General features: G+C 39.6%; 1 protein-coding gene across 50 annotated transcripts in view; it reads right to left on the bottom strand.

Annotated features, from left to right (window-relative positions):
• RIMS1 (regulating synaptic membrane exocytosis 1) overlaps positions 1 to 20,468 on the bottom strand; it is a 578,197-nt gene that overhangs the window by 2,825 nt on the left and 554,904 nt on the right. For all 50 annotated transcript variants that reach the window (XM_043890084.1, XM_043890085.1, XM_043890086.1 and 47 more), the window contains 4 exons: positions 10,611 to 10,749; positions 5,765 to 5,877; positions 2,181 to 2,282; positions 1,462 to 1,601 (listed from right to left, as the gene is read on the bottom strand). In XM_043890084.1, the coding sequence (XP_043746019.1) occupies positions 1,462 to 1,601; positions 2,181 to 2,282; positions 5,765 to 5,877; positions 10,611 to 10,749 (494 nt within the window). The remainder of the gene's footprint in view (positions 1 to 1,461; positions 1,602 to 2,180; positions 2,283 to 5,764; positions 5,878 to 10,610; positions 10,750 to 20,468) is intronic.

Raw genomic sequence — 20,468 nt, 5'->3', positions numbered from 1 at the left:
CTTGCCTGACAGTTCTGACTTGATCAGAAGATTAATAAGTCAGTGAACTGACAGAACAACCTGACACCAAAACCAGTTCTTTTGGTGTCAGGTAAGATTCCCATTACACTTACTCCAGGCTCTGTGGAGGTTCCCAAATGAACTCACTCACCTGTTTTGCAGAGGTGTGGGAGGCAAATCTCAGCTTTTCAATTTACTGAGTAACCTTGGCAAATTATTTAATGCCTGTATTCCTCAGACATAATTTTTCAAAAGGGGACAATGCAGATAGTGAAATGACCTATGATTGAGGTGATATTATAAAATAGGTATAAAAGAAGGACTTTTCAATAAATAATTTCTGGACAAATGATCATATAAAAGGGAAAAAATAAAACTGGACCCTACTTCAAAACATAAACCAAAATAATAAAACTCTATGAAAACAATATATCTATAACCTTTAGGTTATATATACCATATACATTTTTAAAGAAGGATAAAAATGAAGAAGGATTATACCTAATAAATAAGGTATAAAGAAGGATTTTTCAAAACCAAGTCAGAAAAAAAATCATAAACAATACAAAAGTGGTTTTTTAAAAAAGTATATTTAAATTGAGAACTTCTGTTCATCAAAAGATGTAAAGAGTTTGGTGAAAGAAAAGCCACTGTAGGACAAATGTGTGTGCAATTCATGTAAACGACAAAATACCAGACTAGCTTAAACAAACAAAAAAAACCAACCAACCAACCAACCAAAAAAAACTTCTACAAGCTAAAAAGAGTATCAGGTAAAATGCTTAATTTTTCACATAAGAGAAAATTCAAATGGTCATTTACATATGAACAATTTGCTTAATCTTATTAGTAGCTACAGAAATGCAAATGAAAAGCTAAAGAAATCTGGGGGTAGGGCAATGGTGGTCAAAATATTTAGAAAAGGTAACATGTGGACACAACTAACAGTGAAACTGACACTCAGCCAGTCATGAATATGTGCTTCCTTTCCTTTCTTCCTCTGCATCAGGTCTCACTCAACAAACTATTATTAACATTGGTTGCCCTAATTATCTATCTATCCATCTCCCTATCTACCCATCCATCCATACATTTTTCTATCTATCTAGTCTATCTATCTATCTATCTATTTATCTATCTATCTATCTGTCTGTCTACCTATCTATCCATCTTTCTATCCATCTGGTCTAACCATCTGGTCTACCTATCTATCATCTAGAGGATGAAAGGGGTGGGAAGTAGGGCAAAAGTATAAGGAGAGGATGAAGAGAAGGGAGAAAAGGAGAGTGAAAATAAATATCTTGTTCTCCATTGGAACTAAGAGATATTTTACAACTACATGTTACTTATATTGCAAATCAACAATTTGGAATTTATTATCTTCCTGTTTGCCCACCTCTTCAGTGTTGATGTGGACAATAGGCTGTTACAGTGTAAACAGACAAACCAGCTATGACTGACCTGAAGGACTTTACCCTGTGGACTTTCATCAAAAACCAGGGACTGTTGATACAAAGGGTCAAGGGTCTTTCGTGCAATTCTTGTCTTCTTCTTGGCTATGCAGGCCCCATTCTCCAAAAGATACACTTTGACATAAGGAGCTGAACAAAGGTAACATTAACAGATAAAAAGTTAATCCTTCAAATTAAATTGATTTTATTAGCAAATGCTTCCTTAGAGAAGTAGAGATACTTACTAAAAGCTTTCCATTGATTATTTAAACCATTTAAAGTTTTCAGTGCTCCATGAATGCTACCCCTTAAAACCCACATGCTACTACTAACATAATTTTCCTCATTTCAAGTGTGCAAAGTTATAATAAGATTCTGACTTATTTGGCTTATGGCTGGCAATACAACATAGGCTTATATTTTAAAGGTCATTTTCTATCTAAAAGCTCATCCTTGTTATGATTAGAATTGAATTTTTATGCTGCCTTTGTAAATAGGCAGACAAAAATAATTGACACGAGCTAAGAAGTCATCATAACTAAACTTGTCTTACCGCAAGACTCTTCCCAATACTTTCAACAGAATAACTGTGCAAGGAAAACCCAGATCCACTTTTATACAATCAAAGGACAGATAATGCAACACGGAGCATATAAAATTCAAATACAACACGTTTTGAGCTTCTGCCCACGGAAGACTCTCATATGAACAGCTAATTCTGCATCTTACCAGGTGTGGATTTGGAGCCGGGTTTCTGCGTGAGGCTTCGTGCTCTAATCACTTCAACTTCTAACTGGCCCTTTTTATCCTCCATTCCAATCTGTATGTCACCTGTCAGCAGAAGCAAAATGTGTCAGCTTCTTTGCAGTCACATTCAGTTAAAAAAAACAGGTCATAACAGAGTCCAATTATGATCCTCATGATCTTCATGAAAAACTAATTCTTAGAGCCCGCAACCCCTCTTTTTTCCCTGCCTCCAAATCAGGTTTTGAAACGTTTCTCTTCATTTTTCTGATACTCATTCAACTTATGAGAGTCTCATATTAGTTTATATATAAATTGCTTAACTGTAACAACACTGAGTTTTTAAGAAATTCTGTACTCTAAGGTTTCTTATCCTTTATGTTGAGTATATAATACTTAATAAAAAGTATAATTATCTGCATTTCCATTATTTAGCAAAAATCTCCATTAATATCTTGATAAATACCTTAGCAATTTCACAATTTGTTAGTTCCTTCCTTCATTCCTATCTTTCTCTCTTTGGTTATGAGTCTATCTCATCTATCATCTATTAATCCATCTCTCTCTCTCCATCATTCTATCTATACATCAATCTGTCCATCTGCCTCTTTCTATTTATCTAACATCTTTCATGACCATATACCCTCAATTTACTGACTGTATGAACCATGGAATGGGGATGTCATTATCTATTTAACCAGATCCCTGTGGATGGAAATATAGCTTATCTACATTGTTGTCATTAAAAAACACTAGAAAGAACAGCTTTATGAAGAATTTTTACACCCATGGTCAATTATTTCTTAAACATAAATTCCCAGATTTGTAATCATTAGGTCTAATTGAAGGGATATTCAATAATTTCATGCATACTGCCAACTATCCTTCAGAAAGGTACACTGTGATCAGAAAAATCTGTCTTCCCATTTCCACAGCCCACTAATATCATTAAGAGCAATATGTCTACTTTTTTGCCAATCTGATGCTCCATAAGTTATAATTAGCATTTCTTTGATTATTAGGGAGGTTGAACATATTTATATATATTTTCAATTTTTATTTCTTCTTTTGTATTGCTTGTTCATGCCCTTTATCCATTTTTAGAAGATGCCAAACTTTTTCTGAATGATATGATACTTTATCCTCCAAAATATTAAATATAATTATTTCTCAGTTGGTTTTAGTTAGTTGAATCATCTCTATTTTCTCAGTTGTGAGAAAGAATTCAGTTGTGAATTCTTCTTATTTGCCTCATACATTTATCAGTGTTGTGGTTCTGGATTGTTCATTAGTTCTATAATAATTCTTGTTTCAAACCTCAGCTCCTAGGGATTTTCAGGCTTTTTCCTTTTAATCACATACACACACTGTTTAAAGAGTCAAACTGTTCTCTAAGCCTTGTTATCAGTATAAAATATTCCCAGTCTCTCTCTCTCTCTACTTCTTCCCTTTCAAAAGTCACTGCTTTCAAAATTTGCAATATTTTAACTTACTTTTTTTTACTTTTTGGCATTTGCATCCCTATCACTAAATATCATATTCATAAGATACCTTCCTTTTTTCAGTAATAGATATTATTATTGACCTCTGATTTTGCTTTCTCTGTCTTCCTATCCCCAGTACACACTTGACATTTTCTGTCATGCTGTTCTCCCAATATTATTATTTATATTATGATTATGCGATATTACTTGTAGTTAAGTACACTGGAATATTGTGATTACTTCTCATTTCTTGGAAACTTTTCCTTTTCTCTACCCCCACTAAGTGTGTTTTAAAAAGTACTTGCTTACATTTTTATGTATTTTTATGCTAATTAAAACACCTCACTCTGTCCTGCTTGTCTAGTTCTTCTAAAAAATCAAACACACTAGGTTTTCTAGGTTTAGCTTATGAATCTGAAAGGCTACAATTTGAACAGGTTGCTTTTAAAGCAGTAGCTGTTTTCTTAGATTTTCCTTCACTACCATTCTGGGCATCCCATCCATTTCTCTCTTGTACGGAAGCATTAATTTACTGAATTTCATGTTCCTCCTTTTTAGTTCACAATTTTTAAGTTCACTTAGTTCATTTTGTTGAGGCATGTCCTCTAATAGTTTTCTGAATGATGCTGGGTATAAGGAAAATGTTTCGAGGCCCTTTTGGTCTGAACATATATTAATTCTAGCCTCAAATTTACTAGATGACTTGGCTGGCTATTGTACTCCATGTTGGAAATCAATTGTTAATCAGAATTTTGAAGACAATGCTCATCTTCTGGATTCCACTATTATTACTGAAGAGTCCAGTGAGAATCAGATTTTTAATAGTTTGGATACAATTATTTTTCCTCTTAGGAAAGTTGTGGGATTTTCTATCAATCTCTGGTACTGTAAAGTGACATAATATTGTTTTTGTGTTTGAAATATTCTCATGAATTTGCTGACTACTCTGTGGGTCCTTTCAAGCTAGAATCTCATACCTTTCAGGAAGATATTTATTGCATATGTTACATATAATTTTCTCCATTTGTCACCTTTTATAATCTTCATTTATGGTATTTTTGCTAGTAAAAGTTTTTTGATTTATCTGGCTTTGGTTTGGAGTTCTTTCCCACTCCAAGAGTATAGAAACATTAAAGTGTTTTTCAGTATTTGTTAGTGTCTTTCTTTACCTCCTGTTTCTCTTTTATAATTGACTCCAAAACACTACTTTTTTGAGTTCTGAAGTAGGGAGGCAATTTCATTAATTTTTTTGCATAATAATACACTCACACTCACACCAACATTCTTGATTGACTAATCTATTGATTTTTCCATGCTATAAAATGCTACCCTTCTCCTACATTTGGATATCCTGTTGACATTACACTGACAGAATTTTGATAATTCAGAGAGGTGACTAACTTTATTCATTTTACATCACGTGTCAAGCTGTTGCTGTTGTGTAGCCGTGTTTGACTCTGAGAGCCCTGAACTAACTGCAGCATGCCAGGCTTCCCTGTCCATCACTGACTCCTGGAGCTTGCTCAAACTCATGTCCATTGAGTCAGTGATGCCATCCAACCATCTCATCTCTGTCACCCCTTCTCCTCTTGCCCTCTATCTTTCCCAGAATCAGATCTTTTCCAGTGAGTTGGCTCTTCACATCAGATGGCCAAAGTGTTGGACCTTCAGCTTCAGCCCCAGTCCTTCCAATGAACATCCAGGGTTGATTTCCTTTCAGATGGACTGGTTTGATCTCCTAGATATTCAAGGGACTCTCATGAGTCTTCTCCAGTACCACAGCCTGAAGGCATTAATTTTCGGTGCTCAATGTTTTTTACGTTCCAGCTCTCACATTCATACATGACCACTGGAAAACCACCGCTTTGACTATACAGACCTTCCTTTGTCAGCAAAGTTAGGAAAATGCATTAGAAATATGTATCAAGTTGGAAAAATGCATTAAAACTTAGAATAGTCATTTGAAACCAGCAATACTTGAGATAAAGTGTTCTTCTCACTTGTATGATCAATGCTATTATGCTACTTTAAATAATCTTGTCAACCATGAAACACTCATTTTCTTTCAGGAAAAATTATTCTTACCCATTGCAGGGGTAGCAAGGGTCTGGCGGCCAACAAGCTGGGCTGGTCCCAATCCATCAAGAAAATCACTGAATTGACTATCCGCGCCTAGTCTCACTCCAGGAAATATTAAACTATTGGCAAAAGGACAAAAATAAAAACATTAGATCTCCTAGAATTCTTTTCATTACTTTCCAGCTGAGCCACCAGGGAAGCCCCATTACTTTCCGTTAGAATATCATTCTGAACATGAATCAAACAGTATTTGGGTAACTGGTTTACTTACTGATTCTTTGCATTTCCGCTGAACCAAGCATATGAGGCTCAGTGCTGAATGAGAAAAGGTCTAGCCTATCAATTTACAGAATATTCAGCAGAGTTCCCTGTGCTACACAGTAGCTCCTTGTTGGTTATCCACTTTAAATACAGCAGTGTGTACATGTCAATCTTGAACTCCCAGTACATCCCTCCCTTCCGTTCACCTGAAACTAACACAACATTGTTAATCAACTATACTCCAATATAAAATAGAAAAGTTTTAAAAAAGACATGCTGAGGAGGGCTTAGTTAAAGTTTTTAATGCAGTACGTTTTTGGCACATTTACAATACAAATCCCTACATAAATGTATGACTAACATAAGATATAAGATGTGATATTTTATGTCATGACCTACTTAAATAATTGCTCATGAGCATGAAGTGACAATAAAGTGCTAAATTTTAAGAAACATTTAATAATTTCTTGAATAGATATTATTCAAAATATTCAGTTCAGTCGCTCAGTTGTGACTGACTCTTTGCGACCCAATAGACTACAGCATGCCAGGCCTCCATGTCCATCACCAACTCTCAGAGTTTGTTCAAACTCATGTCCATTGAGTCAGTGATGCCATCCAGCCATCTCATCCTCTGTTGTCCTCTTCTCCTCCCACCTTCAGTCTTTCCCAGCATTAGGGTCTTTTCCAAGGAGTCAGTTCTTTGCATCAACTGGTCTAAGTATTGGAATTTCAGCTTCAGCATCAATCCTTCCAATGAATATTAGGACTGATTTCCATGAAGAGTGACTTTGCAGTCAAGGGACTCTCAAGAGTGTTCTCCAGCATCACAGTTTAAAAGCATCAATTCTTCTGCCTTCAGCTTTCTTTATAGTCCAACTATCACATCCATACATGACGACTGCAAAAACCATAGCTTTGACTAGATGGACCTTTGTTGGCAAAGTAATGTCTGTTTTTTAATATGCTGTCTAGGTTGGTCATAGCTTTTCCTCCAAGGAGCAAGCATCTTTTAATTTCATGGCTACACTCACCATTTGCAGTGATTTTGGAGCCCCCCAGAATAAAATCTCTCACTGTTTCCACTGTTTCCCCATCTATTTGCCATGAAGTGATAGGACCAGATGCAATGATCTTAGTTTTCAGCATGTTGAGATTTAAGCCAACATTTTCACTCTCCTTCACTTTCATCAAGAGGTTCTTTAGTTCCTCTTTGCTTTCTGCCATAAGGATAGTGTCATCTGAGTATCTGAGGTTATTGATATTTTTCCCAGCAATTTTGATTCCAGCTTGTGCTTCATCCAGCCAGGCATTTCACAAGTTGTACACTGAATAGAAGTTAAATAAGCAAGGTGACAATGTACAGCCTTGACAGACTCCTTTCCCGATTTGGAACCAGTCTGTTGTTCCATGTCCAGTTGTAACTGTTACTTCTTGACTTGCATACAGATTTCTCAGGAGGAAGGTAAGGTGGTTGAGTATTCCCATCTCTTGAACAATCTTCCACAGTTTATCGTGATTCACTCAAAGACTTTGGTGTAGTCAATAAAGTAGAAGTAGATATTTTTCTGGAACTCTCTTGCTTTTTTGATGATCCAACAGATGTTATCAATTTGATCTCTGGTTCCTCTTAATTTTCTAAATCCAGCTTGAACATCTGAAAGTTCACGGTTCATGTACTGTTGAAGCCTGGCTTGGAGCATTTTGAGCATTACTTTGCTAGTGTGTGAGATGTGTGCAACTGTGCGGTAGTTTGAACATTCTTTGGCATTGCCTTTCTTTGGAATTGGAATGAAAACTGACTTTTTCCTGTCCTGTGGCCACTGCTGAGTTTTCCAAATTTTGGAAATTTGAGTATAGCACTGGCATATTAAGTGTAGCACTTTCACAGCATCATCTTTTCGGATCTGAAGTAGCTCAACTGGAATTCTATTACCTCCACTAGTTTTGTTGACAGTGATACTTCCTAACACCCACTTAACTTCGCATCCCAGGATGTGACTCTAGGTGAGTGATCACAGCATCATGGTTATCTGGGTCATGAAGATCTTTTTCATATAGATCTCCTGTGTATTCTTGCCTCCTCTTCTTAATATCTTCTGCTTCTGTTAGGTCCATACCATTCCTGTCCTCTATTGTGTCCATCTTTGCATGAAATGTTCTCTTGGTATCTTTAGTTTGTAATATTGAATAAATATTATTTGAAAACAGATTCTTATTTACAAATCAAAATGCTTAATTTCTTCAGTTTTGAATGAATTAACATTTTGAATGAATTAAAATGTCATATTATATGAGATTTGTATTTAAATTAAATGGAAGTAAGTTGGTTGAAGTTTGTCTGTTTCTCACCATGCCTGCCTGAAACCCCAGGCTATATCTTTACCCAGAGCAGGGACTGTGCTCCTGTAACTGATGTCTCCAGGGTAACAAACCCACTCCAGTACTCTTTCCTGGAAAATCCCATGGATGGAGGAGCCTGGTAGGCCGCAGTCCATGGGGTCACTAGGAGTTGGACATGACTGAGCGACTTCACTTTCACTTTTCGCTTTCATGCATTGGAGAAGGAAATGGCAACCCACTCCAGTGTTCTTGCCTGGAGAATCCCAGGGACGGGGGAGCCTGGTGGGCTGTCATCTATGGGGTCGCACAGAGTCAGACACGACTGAAGCGACTTAGCAGCAGCAGCCAGGGTAACAAGAACCAGGCTGTTTACATAGTTTAACTTCAATAAGTAATTTTTTGGAATAAACAGTTTTCTATAAGTGTTGATTGTTTCCAATGTGGTAGTGAAGGACAGGGAAACCTGGCACGCTGCAGTCCGTGGGGTCGCAAACAGTTAAACTCGACTGAGCGACTGAACAACAACCATGTACTTTCATGCATATTATTTCTTCAAAATCAAAGGAATTAGACAGAGCATCAATTATTATTCTATCTAGAGACCATAAAATAAATCTGTGAGAAGTTAAGTGGCTTATCCATGGTGGAAGTATGACTAGGTTTGTCAATTTTTAAAAAGATTTTATTCGAGTATAGTTGATTTACACTGCTCTGTTACTTTCTGCGGTACAGCAAAGTGAATCAGTTATATGTATCTGGATATGTACATATGTCCACCCTCTTTTAGGTCCTTTTCCCCTATAGGCCATTACAGAGAATCGAGTAGAGCTCCTTGTGCTATACAGCAGGTTCCTATTAGTTATTGATTATATATATATATATATATACACACACACACATATATATATATAGTAGTGTGTGTATGTTAATCCCAATCTACACTTGTTGATTTTTATATCAGAAAACAGTGCCTCCAGTTATTTATTTGCTCATTGCTTTATAATACTTCCACAAATATTGGTATTATGTCAGCAAACTTAACTCCATAAATTCACGTCTTCTGATTTTTATTCCTGGCTGTATCTTGCTCAGAGAATGCATACCCATCATTGGATCAAATAGAGGGACTCACTACTTTCAGGAATGGGAAACCATATCGTGAACATTAACTTGGCAAAATTTATTTTATTTTCTGAACCAAATTAAAAATGACAGTAAAATAAAATAAATTATTAATAATGAATGGGTAAAAGATATTTGCATGGTAATACATAATTATAGAAAACTTGTACATGGTCAATCCCCAAGTAACCCATTGCAGGATAATACTTAATTATTTGTAAGACTTATCACTTCAGTAACCTGTCAACCATCAAACTATCAACCATTAAAACCATTATTTCAGTTTCACCAGGAAAATTCTCAAGCATAAGAAAAATGCAGATTTTGTGTAAAAAAATCACACCAAGTAAACAAAAATCTAGTTATTTTTTTTCCAAATTAATTAATTTCAAGATTAATGAAAACTCTTCCATCAGAAAAATAACTAAGTAGGTAGATCCTGGGCATTTTTCCTAAGGTGAAACTGAAATCGTGATGTTTTAAAAATAGGAAAAATAAGTTGCTATTATAAGAATGTTAGACTTCCAACAACTTGAATCCCAAAATAGTTTGGAGAAAAGCAGGAATATGGACAATTAGTTTCATATGTCTACATTCTAATTCAGATTTTGGTAACTGGGCCAGACAATGAAATTCCCATCTGAAAGAAGCCATGAAATGTGGCATTTCTACCATAAGCCTCTGGTCATGGGCTTTTCCGAGCCTTTCTGGGTAACAAAAAGTCAGTGTATTCATGTTAAGCCGCCACTTCCTCATCCCTTTGAGAGGTCTGAGTGACCAGGGGCAGGGGTGTGTTCATGTGTCTGTATCCTAAGAGGTCAGGCTGTTTTAAAATTGGGTGGAGAGGGAGGTGGTGGGAGGGGGGATCGGGATGGGGAATACATGTAACTCCATGGCTGATTCATGTCAATGTATGACAAAACCCACTGCAATGTTGTGAAGTAATTAGCCTCCAACTAATAAAAATAAATGAAAAATAAATAAATAAATGAATGAATAAAAAATAAAGTGCATGGTTGAATTCCGGGTTGTACAAAGCAACTGCAGGATGACCTGGGGGCCTTGTTCCCCTCCCAGTGACTCGGGACCCCCGGCTCTAGTCCAGGTGCCGGGCTGACCCACTTACTTCCCCTCGGAGCTGTAGCTGTTGATGCTGCCATCTGTGGACTCCCGGCTTGGCTGCCTCACCATCTTCCTCATCTCAGCTGCCATTCCTGTCTCCGTGCTTCTCTGGATGGTGCTTTTCAACTTCTTGTGGCCTGACTCTGGCAAGAGAGAGTAAAAGCAACTCTAAGTTGTTGCTTTTTTTTTCTTCCCCCAGACAGTTCCCCCGGATATCGGTTCTGCAAGTACAATAGTTAATTATGCATATAATTCAAGTTTTACTCACAAAAATAATGTCTAAGAAAATACCCTGATGAATTCATCTCTTTGCTACAGGATGCTCTGGCTAAGGAGGCAGCAGTAGAAGGCAGACCACCACCCGGTTTCAGAGACCACCTGACTCCCAGTGAGCCAAAATGCATCACTGCATTATGGCTGCTCAAGTTGTCAGCTTCAGTGAAAACTGGATTTTGCACTGAACTGTTCTGTGAAAGCTAACAGGTTTCTTCTAATCTGGAAAGTTCCAACTGCATGGAGACAGATCTGAATGACTGGGAATGTCCTCGACAGAAGAGGCACTTGGAACCCAGCATGGAAAATGCCACTGTTTTGGTACAGCCAGCTATCCACAATCCTCATAAAAGAAAAAAAAAAAAAACACCACAGCATTTTATTCAATGTTTTCTGTAACACTTTAGTGTATAGGATCTCATCTGAGGTGGCACAGAGGTTACCCACATAGGGCTCATTACTGGTGACATTTCCACTTGTTAGAGGTGATTTCACAGGATACATTTTTATAGGTTGAAATGCTAGTGAAAGGGTAGGAATCTGTTTGATCTTATTGTTTCTAACTTGTCCTCTACAAAGCAATTTGTGCTCCTACCAACTATCCTGTGGATGCATCTCTTTTCCCACCTATGGCCCTAGATTCCCCACCTGTGCTCCCTCTGATTTCTGTCTCATCCACTGGGCTCAAGGCAGGGACTTCACCTATGGCCATGATAGCTGCCATTTAGCTTAGTTTGGGTGTTTGCGTGTGTCTGTGGCTCCTCTTTAGATGTCGCTCCTGTATGAAGTCACCATGTAAAGCAACATTTCATCTCTGCATGCCTATCAGTACCACACACCTGAGGGCAAGGGGCAAGCCCCCACGCCACATTACCCGAGTGAGCCAGCCAGAATCCTGACAAATGTTTACCCCAGGCAACCCGAGGAAATAAATGAGGGTAGAACACCAAATTCTACTGAAAACAATGAGGTTCATAGCTAGAATAATGAAAGCAAACTTTATATGTAAATGGAGGGGAGGATGCTGGGAACTAGAGAGAAATGGTTAAGAGGATCAGCCACAAGGATCTTTTCATTAAGGTGTTCATTTATCCACTCAGTCAGCATTCCTTCCATCCATTCACCCTTTGTTTTATTCATCCATCCATACTTTCATCCATTCATTTATCCATCCATTCCTCCATCCATCCATCCATCCTTCTTTCTATACATCCATCCATCCTTTTATCCATCCATCCTTCCTTCCCTCCATCCTTCTATGCATGCATCCATCCATCCCTAGCTGCATCCATACATCTATGCTTCCATCCTTTTTTCTATCCATCCTTCCTTCCCTCCTTCCAACCATCTTTCCTTCATTCTTCCATCTATCCTTCCACCCACCCACTTATCCCTCCCTCCCTCTTTCCATCCCTTTTCCTCCATCCAACCCTCCATTCAACAAATATTTACTAAATACCAACCAGGTGTCCCACACTGTTCTAGGTTCTGGGTAAACACTGCCAAATGACAAATTTCCTGTCATCATGGAGCTTACATACATGTATGTATACACAAGAAAGGCAATTAACAAGTCAACAAATATGTAACAGGTCTGGTAATAACTGCTATGGATAAAAACAGGCAAGAGAAGGGATGGAAATTGATGGAGCAGAGCAGCGGTTTGATAAAAAAGGGGTCAGGGTCTCATCAAACATTGGTCTGGAGGATGTGAGGGGACCGGACAGTGGCCCCCATAGCTGGGTTGGTCCTGGAGGCTGTGAGTAATGGTGGTCTAGTCATCAGCCCCCAGTCTACAGGTTTCCTCTGTGGCGTTTCCAGTTCTGATGTCGACTCCGGCCAGGAGGCTGTGTGTGCCTGGCTGTCCAGATGACGGAGGTGCTATCAGAGCCTGGCTTCTCCCGCCTCTCCTAACACCTGCTACAGGTGTTTGTAGTGATATATGTGTTTGATGAATGAAAAGAAAACATTTAAGAGTTATTTACCAATTTGTATTTTTCAAGTCTTCTCAAAGAGGGGTATGTCTACAGGGTATCCCCAAATCCTTACAGCAGTTTTAAATCATCATAGCTTCCAAATAAATGTTTAAGTGCTACACACTTTGCAAAAGCATCATGTATGAGGTTGGTTATTGGACTTTCTTTTATACTTATTTAATTTTGTGTATTTGAGTAATATATTTGTAGAGTTTTTGTTTTAAGCCTTCTAAAGATTGCAGTCATGGGCCGATATCTTGTCTTACTCATGTTAAGAAATATTCAACCGAGTTTTGAAGCACTCACTATACAACCGTATAAAGGCCTAGGTAACAGCTGGATGAGCAATTCTAGCTCTGAATCTGTCTGATTTATATTCAAAGGGCTCTCATATTATCTGGAATGTAAGGGTTGGAAGGATCAGAATTTTACAGTTGTGGAAACTGTACAAAAGAGAAGTATAATTCATGCAACAAGTAACTGTCCAGCACTTGAACTGGGCCTCACCTTTTCTGCATGCTGGTGATACAGCAGTGAATGCAACTGACTCTGACCTCTGCCCGATGGAGCTTACATTCTAGTGGGAACAATGACTTCTTCGGTATCCCCGTCATTAGCCTGGAAGCTAGATGAGAAACCTGATTTTCTGACCCTCAGTCTTGTGATCATTCCATTATACCACAGTTTAGGAAAACACAGAGTCTGATTTGATTGACTTTACAAACAAAACAGAAGTTTAGTTACAGATATTTTCATGTATGCATTTTCATATGGGCTTACAGATTCATTTGAAAGCACTGATAAAATCACACATATTCTATACAAGTGTATGTAATTATCTGTATTCATCCCTCTGTGCCATGACTGGAGTCAGAAAAGGCAACCCATTCCAGTATTCTTGCCTAGAAAATCCCATGGACAGAGGACCCCAGTGGGCTGCAGTCCATGGGGTCGCAAAATCAGACACGACTGAGCTACTGAGCATGCATGCTATAATTACAGAATAAATATGCTATATATATGATATTTTTAATACCAATATAATGTATTAAACCACTAAATATTATAAAATACTGTTATGCCTATTAAAGATACCGTCAGTATTTAATAACTACTTGTATCCACGGAAGAATAACTAACCTGAAAAAGACATTAAATCTGTGGGCAAATGATGTCATGAGACCTTTGACCTGAAACCCTGTCCCAAGTACTATACAAAGAACAAAAGGATTAGAAAACCAGTATATTTTAATATTCTACATTCACAGACACGTAAAAGTTAGTAAAATGCATACTATGGCGGGGGGCAATACTTTACTCACGCTTTGGAAAAATAGACATGCTCTCATAGAATATTCCAAAATGTGTCCTGCTTACATATGAACCTTCACTTTTCATATTTAGAAATGCTGCATTTGGAAACAACCTATAGACGTATTAGTTCATTCTGCAAATGCTTGTTAAGCATCAAAGGCCTATAATCTGATAACCTGATAGCATTCTAGGTGTCAAAGTCACACAAGTGATAGGAAAGCGCATCCAGTAAACAGCCAAAGCAAGCCAGGTAACATGACAATTCTGGACAAATACCATACATCGCTTACATACAGGCAGAATGTGAAAAAAGATACAAATGAACTCATTTACAAACAGACTCACAGACAGAGAAGACAAATTTGTGGTTGCCAAAGGGGAAATGCAGGGGGAGAGATGAATCAGGAGTTTGAGATTGATACATATAGTACTATATATTAGTATATTAATAAAACAGATAATTAATAAGGATCTGCAGAACTCTGCTCAATGTTATGCAGCATGGAGAGGAGGCGAGTTTGGGGGAGAGTGGATACATGGATATCTATCACTGAGTCCCTTGGCCATTCACCTGAAACTACCACAACATTGTTAATCAGCTATATACCAATGCAAAATAAAAAGTTAAAAAATAACCTGCTGTACAGTCCTGGGACCTGGACTCAATATCTTGCATATTGTATTTTATATATTGTATACTGTATCATCTATCTTGTATATTGCATTCAATATCTTGTAATAACCTATTCTTTACCAAAGGGAAAGGAATCTGAAGAAGAATAGATAGAACGATGATAGATACTCAATCACTTTGCTGTACATCTGCAATTAATATGACATTGTAAATCAACTGTATTTCTACTTAAAAATAAATAAAGATCATATAAACAGAAAAATAATGACTTTAGATTCTGGATCAGTTCAGTTGCTCAGTCGTATCTGACTCTTTTGAGACCCCATTGACTGCACCATGCCAGGCTTCCCTGTCCATTACCACTTCCCGGAGCTTGGTCAAACTTATGTCCATTGAGTCAGTGATGCCATCCAACCATCTCATCTTCTGTCACCCCCTTCTCCTCCTGCCCTCAATCCTTCCCAGAATCAGAGTCTTTTCCAATGATTCAGTTCTTTTTATCAGGTGGCCAAAGTCTTGAAGTTTCAGCTTCAGCATCAGTTCTTCCAAAGAATATTCAAGACTGATTTCCTTTAGGATGGACTGGTTGGATCTCCTTGCAGTCCAAGGGACTCTCAAGAGTCTTCTCCAACACCACAGTTCAAAAGCATCAATTCTTCTGTGCTCAGCTTTCGTTATAGTCCAACTCTCACATCCATACATGACTACTGGAAAAACCGTAGCCTTGACTAGATGGACCTCTGTCGGCAAAGTAATGTCTGTTCTTTTTAATATACTGTCTAGGTTTATCACAGCTTTTCTTCCAAGGAACAAGCATCTTTTAACTTCATGGCTACAGTCACAATCTGCAGTGATTTTGGAGTCCAAGAAAATAAAGTCTGTCACTGTTTTCATTCTTTCCCCATTTATCTGCCATGAAGTGATGGGACTGGATGCGATGATGTTAGTTTTCTGAATGGTGAGTTTTAGGCCAGATTTTTCACTCTCCTATTTCACTTTCATCAAGAGGCTCTTTAGTTCTTTGCTTTCTGCCACAAGGGTGGTGTCATCTGTGTATGTGAAGTTATTGATATTTCTTCCAGCAATCTTTTTTTTTTTTTTTCTTCCGGCAATCTTGTATCCAGCTTGTGCTTCAACCAGGCCAGCATTTCTCATGATGTACTCTTCATATAAGTTAAATAAGCAGGGTGACAATATACAGCCTTGACATACTCCTTTCCCGATTTGGAACCAGTCTATTGTTCCACGTCCGGTTCCAACTGCTGCTTCTTGACCAGCAAACAGATTTCTCAGGAGGCAGTTAAGGGGTCTCGTATTCCCATTTCTTTAAGAAATTTCCACAGATTTTCTAAATCCAGCTTGAACCTCTGGAAGTTCATGGTTCATGTACTTTTGAAGCCTGGCTTGGAGAATTTTGAGCATTACTTTGCTAGCATGTAAGATGAGTGCAATTGTGCAGTAGTTTGAACATTCTTTGGCATTGCTTTTCTTTGGAAACAGGATGAAAATTGACTTTTTCCTGTCCCATGTCCACTGCTAGGTTTTCCAACTTTGCTGACACATTGAGTGCAGCACTTTCACAGCATCATCTTTTAGGATTCGAAAGAGCTCAACTGGAATTCCATCTGAATATCATCTGGATACTGGATATCATCACAGAAAAATGAAGAAGAGTCTGTCTGCATTGAGAGAATTCCTTTTGATCAGTTGGGTAGTGCAGGTGACTTGGAGACAAGGAGGCTGCCATGCAAGGCTCTGGGGGAAGGCTAGTCCAGGCAGAGGAGCAAGAGACGGACCGTAAGGAGGGCCGGGAGAGCCTGGGTGACTGAGACTATGCACGGGGAGAGGAGGAGATTGAGAGGCTCGGGCTCTGCTGGGTGGCTGCCTGGACTCTGTGCTTGAGTGTGGGGGGAACCCAGGGCCGGGTCCTGTTCTGATCCCCCCTCTCACAGGGTCACCAAGCCCCTGTGTGGGGCTGAGCTCCTGGAGCAGAAGTGAAGGAGGTGGGGAAGCTCTCCCCGAGGATGGAAATGGAGACCGTGTTCGGAGAACAGCAGGGCAGATCAGCGGGCAGAGGCTTTGAGCTTCTCTTGCAGTGTAGCTGACAGCCCTCCCGTTCATCCATGTGCAAGTGGCTCAGAAGAATGGAAGGAATCAGGAACTTCCAGGTTTTCAGTTAGGATAACCAGTGGGAGGGGCTTCCGGGGTGGCTCAGTGGTGAAGAATCTGCCTGCCAAAACAGTAGATGCGGTTCGATCCCTGGGTCGGGAAGATCCCTTGGAGAAGGAAATGACAACCCACTCCAGTCTTCCTACCTGGGAAATCCCACGGATGGAGAAGCCTGGTGGACCACAGTCCATGGAGTCTCAAAGAGTCAGACGCAGCTGTGATTAAACAACAATGATGACAACTAGTTGGATGCCAGTGTCACTTACGGGGAGGGGAACTCATGGGTGGTGGAAACTATGGGTTCTCCAGTGGATGACTGAGGAGCTCGCGCAATAGCTGTGTGGAGTGTACAGAAGGAGGAAGATCTAGGATCAGGACCAAAGGGTGAGATCGGGGCCAGAGAGGCGGGAGGTGGGCAGACAGACAGGACACACTGGCAGGCCGATGGGATAAAGATCTAGGGTACCAGTTTAACCTCCAGGGAACGCAGAGAGATACACAGGGGAGTCGGAGCAGAGCCCAGGATATTTTCACATTTGAGGTCTAGAAGAAAATCAAGGCAGCTAAGGGGTCTCCATGGGAAGACCTTTTCAGGAGAAAAAGAGGTGAGTGTCATGGTGCAGAAATCAGAATAAGGTATTTCAGGAAGTAAGATAATTAACTGTTGATTACTACTTAGAATTTTAGTCAGAAGCAGACCTATAGAGTGGATGACGGGGCTGCCTCCCCGGTAGCACTGATTTCAAGCGGAGGTGGGGACCAGTCGGAAGAGAGAACCGGAGATGAGGAGGCAGAGAGGCTCCAGGACCATTTCCAAAAGGTTTGCAGTGACTAAGAGGGTATTTGGAGAGTCACACAGGATGAGGGCAGGCTGTCTATTTTTTAAAGATGTTAGAGCTTGTTTCTATGCAGATGGGAATCCAGAAATGCACAGGGTGAAGTACAACAGTTTTAGGTGTAATATCATGGGTTGGAGAGGTGAATAAAGATAAATAATGTCCAAAAAATCACCTTCCAATCAATGCAGTATCTAACCATCAAATGAAAAGTCAATTCCATCCATCAACTGGAAATATCAGTAAAAGAATATAACTTAATGGATTAAACAATTTGAATTCAAAAGATAAATATAAATGTCTTTCTTTTTTTTTGTTTTTTTTTTTTTCTTAATCAGACATTTTTATTTGATTATTTTTTTATTAGGGTTATCAACTCATAGAAACAACAGAGGAAGTACATCGTTTTGGTTATCTTGAAAGTAACCATTGAGCCCAATGATAAGATTAATTTTTTTTAAATATGTACAGTGCAAAATTCAGTTGTTTTTAAACAGAAAAGTTGTTGTGGTTAATGTGATCTGTTTTGTTTATTCATTCCTTTATTAACTCATTCAAGGAACTTTTCCCTGAATGTTTCAGGCCAGTGCTGTGTATGTACACTTGGAAAGGAAAGAGTCCCGGACTCCAGGCAGTTCACGGCCTTGTAGGAGGGACGGGCAAGCACTGATCCTGAAGGGTCAGTGAAACACGGAGGATTTATTTTATATGTACTGAGCTTCGGGTTTTTATCTAATGTAATGCTACTGACACAGAGAGAAGACAGAGTGAGAGAGAGAACGGTTTAGACAGTGAGGGGTCTGCTGCCTGCTCGACCAGTAAATGAGCAGTAACCTGGCAGAATCAGGAGGTGAGAAATGCAAAACTTCTCTTCCTTCACTTTTGTCAGCTCCTCAAGAGAATCCCCGAGTTTATGTGTGTCTGTGTGTGTTGGTCGTTCAGTCCTGTCCGACTCTGTGCTACCCCATGGACTGCAGCCCACCAGGCCTCTCTGTTCGTGGGATTCTCTAGGCAAGAATACTGGAGTGGGTTGACATTTCCTTCCCCAGGAGCTCTTCCTGACTCTCACCCAGGGATCAAACCTGGGTCTTCTGCATTGCAGGAGGATTTTTTACTGTCTGAGCCACTAGGAGGCCCTCCAGAGTTTATGATGACCTCTAGTAAAATACATTGCTTAAATGCAAACCAACCACTTTATCTAGTGTGTAAAGAAAGCAGCAGCAAAACAGGCTAACTGATGGGACTGAACTCTCTGAGACACTACAGGCTGATATCCAAGGGATTTTTCAAAGGAAATTTTAACTCTGTACAGATGGTGAAGGGGCAGCTGTGTCTCATGCCAGGAGAGCATCGTATGTAAAGGTCTCGAGTGAGGGGGGGCATGGTCCCTTGAAGTGGGTACATTTCTGGGTTGACTCAAGTTAACCTCAAGTTGACACTGTGAGTGGCGAGTGCAGAGAGGGCATTCTCTACGTGACCTCTGACCTGATGCTCTCAGGATGCATGGTTACGTACCACCTGGGTGGCCGGAGCTGTTCTCAGCCACATTCTGTTCTCATTGACATCAAATTCTTGGCCCCCCAGGGCCACACACAGCTTTATGTACTCTGGATTGTGCACAATACAACACGGATCTCTAGTGATCCATTTCTTACAAGAAAAGACCCAGCAGTTCTCCTGTTGCTGTCAGACATTCCAATGTTGTGGCAACCACACAGTCGGAAAACATTTATTAGGCAGTCTGTTCCAACAGTGCCACAGTGGAGTTTCTGGGTATTTTTAAACAAACAAAAATGTTCCTTTTGTGCTGGGCCAAGGTTCTTGAATATACCTCACCCCACTCCAGATAAGTACAACTTGTAAAAGTTTCATAAGTCTGAAGAATATTTTTAGAACACTGCATGAGAGTTCCTGCACTTTTATGGCTTCCCTCATTCATTCTCCAGTTTAATCCTACAAGCCATAAAGTTTACAGTTTTCCCATTTTCCAAAGAGGTTTATAATGAAAGATACACAATGGTCAAGAAGCTAAAAATAGAATCGTTAGGAATACTTTTTGTGAGATGGATGGAATAAGTGCCCTTAATAATATTTTCAGAATTCTTCCAGTCTTTCCCAGTGATGTAGTGATGCTTTTTTGTTTGTTTGTTTTAAACATGCAGGATCTTGGTTCCCTGAGCAGGGAGTGAACTCATGTCGCCTGCACTGGCAGCTCAGAGTCCTAACCACTGAAACAGGGGCAGACCCTGGCTCTGCTTTCTCATTCCACTACAATAACCTGAAGGAGGTTATGGTGCGTCCTTCGCTGCTGTGTGCTCTGCAAACGTGGCTTTAGAAGGTCTATGCTGACCCCTGACCTTTGCTTTTCAGCCTAACCATGACTAAAAATGGTTCCCTGGTGAGAAGCTGGCATTGTGCCGAGTGCCTGGAATGCCTGCAGTCAGACTGTCTTGGCCCCCTCACATGCACTGAGTTTTCCAGGAAAATGTTTGCTACTGTGACCTCAGGGCTTCCCAGGTTGTTCAGTGTTAAAGAATCTGCCTGCCAATGCAGGAGAAATGGGTTCAATCCCTGGGTCGGGAAGATCCCCTAGAGGAGGAAATGGCTACCCACCCACTCCATTATTCTTGCCTGAGAAATCCCGCGGACAGAGGAGCCTG

The sequence above is a fragment of the Cervus elaphus genome, chromosome 28, assembly GCF_910594005.1.
Source record: "Cervus elaphus chromosome 28, mCerEla1.1, whole genome shotgun sequence".
Lineage (NCBI taxonomy): Eukaryota > Metazoa > Chordata > Mammalia > Artiodactyla > Cervidae > Cervus > Cervus elaphus.
Note: the sequence above shows the minus strand (reverse complement) of the source record. Positions and strands in the feature narration are given on the sequence as shown.